This window comes from Oncorhynchus nerka, linkage group LG13, assembly GCF_034236695.1.
Source record: "Oncorhynchus nerka isolate Pitt River linkage group LG13, Oner_Uvic_2.0, whole genome shotgun sequence".
In the NCBI taxonomy this organism is placed as follows: domain Eukaryota; kingdom Metazoa; phylum Chordata; class Actinopteri; order Salmoniformes; family Salmonidae; genus Oncorhynchus; species Oncorhynchus nerka.
The window spans coordinates 30,826,229-30,834,637 of record NC_088408.1 but is presented as its reverse complement, the minus strand read 5'-3'; the positions used below and the strand labels follow the sequence as shown (position 1 = coordinate 30,834,637).

At 43.0% G+C, this 8,409-nt stretch overlaps 2 protein-coding genes and 1 non-coding gene across 7 annotated transcripts; 1 reads left to right on the top strand and 2 right to left on the bottom strand.

Moving 5' to 3' along the window:
* Positions 1-4,151: 4,151 nt before the first annotated feature.
* LOC115139350 (uncharacterized) lies at positions 4,152-5,617 on the bottom strand. The gene is made up of 2 exons (XM_029676617.2): positions 5,217-5,617; positions 4,152-4,820 (listed from the first exon to the last, which is right to left on the bottom strand). The coding sequence occupies exons 1-2, from the start codon at positions 5,350-5,352 to the stop codon at positions 4,315-4,317; spliced, it is 642 nt and encodes a 213-aa protein (XP_029532477.1). The 5' UTR covers positions 5,353-5,617; the 3' UTR covers positions 4,152-4,314.
* Positions 5,618-6,027: 410 nt separating this feature from the next.
* trnas-gcu (transfer RNA serine (anticodon GCU)) lies at positions 6,028-6,109 on the top strand. The gene has a single exon. It is a non-coding gene; the product is annotated as a tRNA-Ser (tRNA).
* Positions 6,110-6,261: 152 nt separating this feature from the next.
* On the bottom strand, positions 6,262-8,156 carry LOC115139351 (protein FAM177A1-like). 5 transcript variants are annotated; one of them, XM_029676622.2, is made up of 6 exons: positions 8,138-8,156; positions 7,919-7,982; positions 7,456-7,593; positions 7,298-7,352; positions 7,120-7,214; positions 6,262-6,759 (listed from the first exon to the last, which is right to left on the bottom strand). In XM_029676622.2, the coding sequence occupies exons 2-6, from the start codon at positions 7,937-7,939 to the stop codon at positions 6,574-6,576; spliced, it is 495 nt and encodes a 164-aa protein (XP_029532482.1). In that variant the 5' UTR covers positions 7,940-7,982; positions 8,138-8,156; the 3' UTR covers positions 6,262-6,573. The 5 variants fall into 5 exon arrangements, with proteins under 5 accessions (XP_029532482.1, XP_029532481.1, XP_029532483.1 ...); XM_029676621.2 differs by having other exon boundaries at positions 8,123-8,141; XM_029676623.2 differs by having other exon boundaries at positions 7,456-7,557; positions 8,123-8,140.
* Between the last annotated feature and the right edge of the window lie 253 nt (positions 8,157-8,409).

The following is an 8,409-nucleotide window of genomic DNA, read 5'->3' as shown; positions in this document are numbered from 1 at the left end:
TTTTGGTGGTTTTCCTAAACCAGGATTCAGACACGGATAAGACATCTGGGTTGGCAGAATGTGCTAAAGCAGTGAGTAAAACAAACTTAGGGAGTAGGCTTCTAATGTTAACATGCATGAAACCAAGGCTTTTACGCTTACAGAAGTCAACAAATGAGAGCACCTGGGGAGTGGGAGTGGAGCTAGGCACTGCAGGACCTGGATTAACCTCCACATCACCAGAGGAACAGAGGAGAAGTAGGATAAGGGTACGGCTAAAGACTATACGAACTGGCCGTCTAGCACGTTCAGAACAGAGAATGAAAAGAGCAGGTTTCTGGGCACGATAGCATAGATTCAAGGCATAGTGTACAGACAAAGGTATGGTAGGATGTGAGTACATTGGAGGTAAACCTAGGCATTGAGTAATGAAGAGAGAGATATAGTGTCTAGACATGTTTAAACCAGGTGATGTCATCGCATATGTAGGAGGTGGAACAACATGGTTGGTTAAGGCATATTGAGCAGGGCTAGAGGCTCTACAGTGAAATTAGACAGTAATCACTAACCAGGACAGTAATGGACAAGGCAAATTGATATTAGAGAGAGGCATGCGTAGCCAAGTGAACATATGGGTCCAGTGAGTGGTTGGGCTGGCTGGGGACACGGCGATTCAGACAGTTAGCAGGCTAACAAGCCAACAGTTAGTAGGCCGGAGCTAAACAAGCTAGCAGCTAGTAGACCAGGGCAAGCTAGCAGTTAGCAGGCCGGGTTAGCAAGCAAGCAGTTAGCAAGGGCTAGCAGTTAGCAGACCGGGCAGGCAAGCTAGCAGTTAGCAGAACGGGTTAGCAAGCAAGCAGTTAGCAAGAGCTAGCAGTTAGCAGGCTGGGCAGGCAAGCTAGCAGTTAGCAGACCAGGGCCCGGCAGTTTAACAGTTAGCAGACCGGGTTAGCAAGCAAGAAGATAGCAGGGGCTAGAAAGTTAGCCTTTGGGGGGGACCTCGCGATGGGGCTAAGTCTGTTTTTGCCTCTTCGTGCGGTGACGTAATTTGGGTGCATGTTCACCACACCAACAAGCATCATTTAGGCTCAGCTGGCATATAAAACTCCTCCCCTCTACATACACCTGACATAAATAATTAACATTTATCACACTGCATTGGTTTGGGCATGAAGGCTCTCAGAGGGAATCTCATACAACCCAAATACAGTCGTGGCCAAAAGTTTTGAGAATGACACAAATATTAATTTTCACAAAGTCTGCTGCCTCAGTTTGTATGATGGCAATATGCATATACTCCAGAATGTTAGGAAGAGTGATCAGATGAATTGCAATTAATTGAAAAGTCCCTCTTTGCATGAAAATGAGCTGAATCCCCAAAAAACATTTCCACTGCATTTAATTTTTCCCTGCCACAAAAGGACCAGCTGACATCATGTCAGTGATTCTCTCGTAAACAGAGGTGTGAGTGTTGATGAGGACACGGCTGGCGATCACTCTGTCATGCTGATTGAGTTCAAATAAGACTGGAAGCTTCAAAAGGAGGGTGGTGCTTAGAATCATTGTTCTTCCTCTATCAACCATGGTTACCTGCAGGGAAACACTTGCCATCATCATTGGTTTGCACAAAAAGGGCTTCACAGGCAAGGATATTGCTGCCAGTAAGATTACACCTAAATCAACCATTTATCGGATCATCAAGAATTTCAAGGAGAGCACTTCAATTGTTGTGAAGAAGGCTTCAGGGCGCCCAAGAAAGTCCAGCAAGCACCAGGACCATCTCCTAAAGTTGATTCAGCAGCGGGATCGGGGCACCACCAGTACAGAGATTGCTCAGGAATGGCAGCAGGCAGGTGTGAGTGCATCTGCATGCACAGTGAGGCGAAGACTTTTGGAAGATGGCCTGGTGTCAAGAAGGGCAGCAAAGAAGCCACTTCTCTCCAGGAAAAACATCAGGGACAGACTGATATTCTGCAAAAGGTACAGGGATTGGACTGCTGAGGACTGGGGTATAGTCATTTTCTCTGATGAATCCCCTTTCCGATAGTTTGGGGTATCTGTAAAAAAAGCTTGTCCAGAGAAGACAAGGTGAGTGCTACCATCAGTCCTGTGTCATGCCAACAGTAAAGCATCCTGAGACCATTCATGTGTGGGGTTGCTTCTCAGCCAAGGGAGTGGGCTCACTCACAATTTTGCCTAAGAACACAACCATTAATAAAGAATGGTACCAACACATCCTTCAAGAGCAACTTCTCCCAACCATCCAGGAACAGTTTGGTGATGAACAATGCCTTTTCCAGCATGATGGAGCACCTTGACACAAGGCAAAAGTGATAACTAAGTGTCTCGGGGAACAAAACATCGATATTTTGGGTCCATGGCCAGGAAACTCCCCGACCTTAATTCCATTGAGAACTTGTGGTCAATCCTCAAGAGGCGGGTGGACAAACAAAACCCCACAAATTCTGACAAACTCCAAGCATTGATTATGCAAGAATAGGTTGCCATCAGTCAGGATGTGGCCCAGAAGTTAATTGACAGCATGCCAGGGTGGATTGCAGAGGTCTTGAAAAAGAAGGGTCAACACTGCAAATATTGACTCTTTGCATCAACTTCATGTAACTGTCAATAAAAGCCTTTGACACTTATGGAATGCTTGTAATAATACTTCAGTATTCCATAGTAACACCTGACAAAAATATCTGAAGACACTGAAGCAGCAAACGTTGTGGAAATTAATATTTGTGTCATTCTCAAAACTTTTGGCCACGACTGTACATGTGAGAAGGGAGACTCTTCATTAAAAAACAATAGAATGGATTGAGTGGGCTTCCGCACTCCATCTCTAGCTCATTATTAGCTGTAGTTGTCTGCAAAAGTGAACCATTTTCCCTCTTCTCTGTGAGCAAAAACCCCCTCGCCCTGGGATCCAATGAGATTCCTAAACAAGTTAATGAATGCGGTACCTTATGGCATTGCATGGTTAAGTGTCCAATCAGAATGCATTTTGGGATTTTAACTACAATGAAATTATTACATCCCCCTCCCTCACCCCTCCTCAGATCATGAGAGCACACTGTCCCGGTCTGTGCTACTTGCAGCACTACACTGGCAAACCCAAACAGGGTAATTCATATACCATTTGTTATGTTTATGGGGAAACAAAACTAAAACTGGGGGGTAAAAATTATATCTGGACGGGTCCATGCCCAGCTTAGCCAATCCGTAGAGCCGGCCCTGGTTGCTAGAATTTTGGAGAGTGAAATGGTCTGTCTGAAAAGTCCACATTCTGATTGTCTACAACTGTCTAAAAATGTGGCCACAATCAAAAGACACACTGCGATCTGATTGTGATCAGATCATCCTGCCCACCTCCAGAGGTAGTCAGACACACATTGTGTCTGAATATCTTACAAGTGTAGACTGATCTGGACAGAGAAGCCATTTAAATCCAAATTATTCCACCCTCATTGACAGGTGGCATCATTGATTGGTTACATCAATATTTGTCTTACATTAAATAAATCATATTTTGAAAGAATAGCTGTGAAATAATTTGCATGAAGAAGGGACCAGGAAATCTGGTTACAATGCAGACAGTGGATGGATAACAGAATGGACAGAGAACCCATGTTAGCACCAGGTATAAACAGGGCTATAGAGAGGCATTGGGATTGAGCTGGTACATACCGAAGCAGTGCTGTAGATTGGTTTAAGTGTCCAAGTGAACCAGAGAGGCTTGATAGTTTTTCTGCTATGGTGTAGACTAGTGCTGCTGACACGTGGGATGTTACATAACCAGTTCACAGTGCCTTCCCATGCAAACCAGTGTTAGTTAACAATAACAGCTTAAGCGCAGTCCAAAAAGGAAACTGATGGTGGACAACACTCCTTGGCTGGAGAAATAACTTTTTTTCTTTGACAGTGACTGCCCCCACCTGGTAAGTATTGAAAAGTACCCCTCTCTGCATTCAAAACAAATACGACTTGCGTTGGCGCTTCTTCCCTCACCTCCTGGATTTTCAATGATTCTTATGTTTAACCTTGCTCAACTGGTAGCATCACATTTGCTAACGGTTTCCAATCGCATCAGCCCAGGGTGAAGAGTTTGTTTTATTATTTTGAACATGTGGGAGAATTGCTCACAGACAAAGTAAGCAATTCAGGCCCTCAAATGTTGAAAGCGTTTATTTGTTAACAATTGACTTTGCAATAACCATAAACAGGCATAGTATCAAACTGAATATAGAACAATAGTTGATAACAGGACAAAATGAAGGCTTGTGCTTCACAAAACCTTGGAAACAGAATTGAGGGCGGAGGCTGGGCAGTGGGTTATTGGAATGCTGCTTCATGTAGAAGTTGGTGTATTTTCAATTTTACAGCACTCTTCTTTCTATGGGGGAGCTTCCTAAGATACGGGAGCAAACTAAAGAAGAACATCTCATCCTCTATGTCCTCCAGTCCGTCCATCCCATCCATCTGCCACCTCCTCTTCCGGCTGGGCCCATTGGATCCCGACACAGTGTCAGGCGAGGGAGCATCCTCATCGTCTGCCTGGCCCCCCTCGATCTCATGGATAATGTAGGCTGATTTATCGTCCACACCTTCTGTGGCACTTTCCCTGTTCCTCTCCCTTTCCTCCTCCTCCAAGTCATCTATGGTGTCTCCTTGCAAGCCCTTGGGCTGGATGAAGGGGGTAAGGAAGGACATGCTTCTGCTGTGCATCCAGGTCTTCTTGTGAATGTCCAGCTCCCCAGATGCTCTCCTCTGCTGCTCAGCCCGCTTGAATTTGACAAAAGTGTCCCTCAGGTTCTTCCATTTATTCCGACAGTCATCCACTAAACACCCCAAATGACACGTAACACAAAAAGAAGAGGGGAGTGGGGTCAGGATATCTGCATCGAACACAAATAGAGCAATCTCAATCTGACCTATGGATAGTCTGATCATGATTAAAATACACACATGACATTTCTTGAATGTTATGTAAACATGTATTTATTCCTAATTTACCTTATTGCAGGGATCACATTGTTGTTTTATTTGAGGGATAACAATTGGCAGGTAGCTAGCTAGCTAAGGATGTAGCTAGGTACGTAGCTACATAGGTGAGAGAAAGTTTGGTCAACAACAGTTCAAGTAGCTAGGTAGCGATAGTTAGCTAGTTGGCTAGCTTACTAGCTAACGTTAACTGGGTAGATAGCAAGCTATTGCTACCAGCAAGCTGACCTTACCAGGCATTTCCACTTGCAGACTTACAGCCCTCCATGCCCTTGCCTTTCTCTGTGAGTCCCTGTATGAGTTTAAAGTTACGTTATACAACTCAGGGTAATCCGAAACAGCCGAAATGATTCTGTCAGCCATTTGCATGTTAGCTTTCAAAGCACTCGCTGCTGCTGCTACTACTCGCTTTGAATTCAAAGACAGTGCGCATGCGTATCAAATGTTTTCAAACGCTGATAGGTTAAACTTGAAACGCTTGCTTGCTGGCTAAAAGCCTTTAAATGGTCTGTCTGATCTCCGCATTGGCTGTGCAGCATTTACAAAGATATGGCCTCTGCTGAAGTCAGAGCATTCACACTTCTTGCGTTCCGCTGGGCAGCCGTGAAGGAAGTTGACAAGGGAAGTGAGTTTGTGTTTATACAGGACCTCCCGCACTCACCTACCGTCAACCAATCATGTCAATGCAGAGCTACACGTAGCCCTCCACATCGTTACAACATTTGAGAGGCGCACAGCGATGCGGTACAGAGCTCAATTTGGCCTCTGCATTCCTCCAGAGGCTCTATAATTGCGTCACACCATCCATCAGGTCAAGCATAGATTGACTTTAAATTAGCTACCACAATGCTTGAGACAGATGTAACTAACTAGCTAAAACAAATATATTTTATTTATGAAAATCAAAACAGAACAATTCTAAAATGCAACGTTAAATGTTGCGAAAAATACAAAACAAACATGCAGTAGCATTTGCAGCCGGATAAAAATGATGTAGTTCATGTGGTTTGATAAAGCTAACTGTTTTACGACAGGAAGCACTACGACGAGGTGGCCGAGTGGTTAAGGCGATGGACTGCTAATCCATTGTGCTCTGCACGCGTGGGTTCGAATCCCATCCTCGTCGATTGTTTTTATCCCTAGCCAAAGTGTACAGTCGTCAGTAATACACAGCAATTATGTATGTTCTGTGCTATCCAGAATATTTTGTCGATATTTCCACGCATAATGTACAAACCACATTTAGTCAGAAATTCATTTAAATTGAAGGCATGCATGGAAAATGTATACTGCGTGTTTTTAATTAACATTTCAGAATGGTATTAATATAGTCAGATAAAGTGCAATACAGTAGAAATCACAGAGGAACACCAACAAATACACACAGCAATATAAATATTTGCTCTCTTAGTTTGTTAGCACAACAAGTTCAATGCATACTATTGTTTTACTATTTTTCCTTTAGTTTATTTAACTTTTTTTTAAACTTACATTTCAACAAACAATGCAAAAAAATGTAAGTAGGCATTTCACGGTCATTCAGCGCATATGACAAATAACATTTGATTTGTTTATTAGCCTAGTTCTTTTTCAGTTCTTATTATCATCTTGATAACCCATGTTGTGGGATCCTGTCGTTCTGTGCTCAGTGGCTTGAGAACCAGCTGGGACTCCTTGGGAGCTTGTGGCACCATATTCACTGCTCATCCTCAAAGAAAGGTGACTTCTCTCCCTTCTTTTCTCATAGGAGCATTCAGTGTCTTTACTGCCTATGTTCTAGAAGGGAACAAAACCGCTAGCTTAAACATTTTTCAATTCGGTTCAGAAAAAGAGTTCTGTTTGAGTGTGACTGCTAAATTATTAAAGTTAGTGTATGTTTAACCAAGAATTTGACTGAAGATTGGAAACAAATGCATATGTGGTCTACATTTCTGACTATGTTGTGCAGGCTTTATGTGTCGGTCCAGAAACTTTTCCTGACCACTTTACCTAACCAGAAAACAACTCCGGGGATTAGTGATAACCTATCACCAGGTTGTACCTAGTCAACTCACATGGTCAGGAAAAACTCATGACTCTTATGTGATCAAGAAAGACTCCTGGCCGTATGTGTGTGTAATGTTTTATGTACCTTACCTTGTTATCACGCTGATGTTCATCTACAGCATACTGGTATTTGGCAGTGTTGAGACCAAGTAGACCAGCCAGTTTTTCCCCAAGAAAATCACAAGCTGAAGGAAAAAAACATGTTATGTAAAGACAATGCTTTCAAAAAAATTGTTTCAAGAGCACATATGAATGGAATGCAACTTACTGCGCAATGACTTCCTGCCCAGAGACCAAGTAAAAGCTCTCCATGGGAGTTTGGGCTAAAACACACACACAGATTAGTGCTGCATTCCAACTGTGCTCTTGGACTAAACATTATTTATACTAAGAATCAAAATCTTAACTGTTTGAACACTTCCCTACCATGTCTTCAGGCTCCCTAAACACCTCCTCTTGTAATGTATCCTCCTCCTCACTGTCATCTTCCTCCAGAGTCTCACCGCTGGCGAAATGGATGACCCTCCTCTGCAGGGACAGTGAAAGACCTCTGAACTGTCTCTCCTGAACGTCAGGACCCCGAGAGACACACACTGTTAATGACCCCATATCCTCTCATACCTGTCCTGCATAAACAATTCATAAAACATAAGGTCTGTGGTTGTGCTTGATAATGGTGTGTGTGCGCACTACATTAGCTTATGATAAGCAATTTCTACAGACGCCATCTATTTGCCAAGGGATAGTCTTAAAGGGCTATTAGTATGTTCCATACAGGAAGCAATCATAAAAGTAGCTCTGAATTGGGATACTGAAGACGTATTTATAAAGAAATGTCTGTAACCTTATGACAGGTAAACCCTTTAGCCTACATATGAACAGCACTTACTTCCTGGAAACTGTCGCTCATTCTTCACACTGGATAAATGATTTTCCTTTCCTTGTGCTGCTGCCTGTAGAGCAAAAATTTTTTCTCAGCTCAGAGTACATACATTTCCTCCACTCTGATGGCACTGGAATGGTCAATCAAGGCAACAGAAAAAAAGCAAGATACTCGGTCCTACATTAGTTTGAAACCTGATACTCAACACACCAGAAACATGCTTACTGTGTTCACCAGTCAGAGACTGCGGTCATTGGATGACAGGCTACTAATTTCAGTTTTCTTGTAAGGCTGAGGGCTGGGCTTATTCCACTGTGTAGAATTTCAAGGTTTATTGTTAATCGCTATATGCAGTGAAGTTGTTCCTCTGGCTAATGATACTTGAGTGCAGCACACACACACCCTGTTCTTACATCAGGAAAATAAGTGTTTGATTTTGACATAAAATAGTAACCCAAGGTTTCTTGACATTTCATTTTAAACATTTTCCATGAAAG

Coding starts and splice junctions, on each gene's coding strand:
- LOC115139351 (XM_029676619.2), bottom strand. CDS start 7,638: ATGGGGTCATTAACAGTGTGTGTCTCTCGGGGTCCTGACGTTCAGGAG. Junction 7,353..7,455: donor TTAGGGAGCCTGAAGACATG/GTAGGGAAGTGT, acceptor TGTGTGTTTTAG/CCCAAACTCCCATGGAGAGC. Junction 7,215..7,297: donor GGGCAGGAAGTCATTGCGCA/GTAAGTTGCATT, acceptor TTTTTCCTTCAG/CTTGTGATTTTCTTGGGGAA.
- LOC115139350 (XM_029676617.2), bottom strand. CDS start 5,352: ATGCAAATGGCTGACAGAATCATTTCGGCTGTTTCGGATTACCCTGAG. Junction 4,821..5,216: donor TCTGCAAGTGGAAATGCCTG/GTAAGGTCAGCT, acceptor TGGGGTGTTTAG/TGGATGACTGTCGGAATAAA.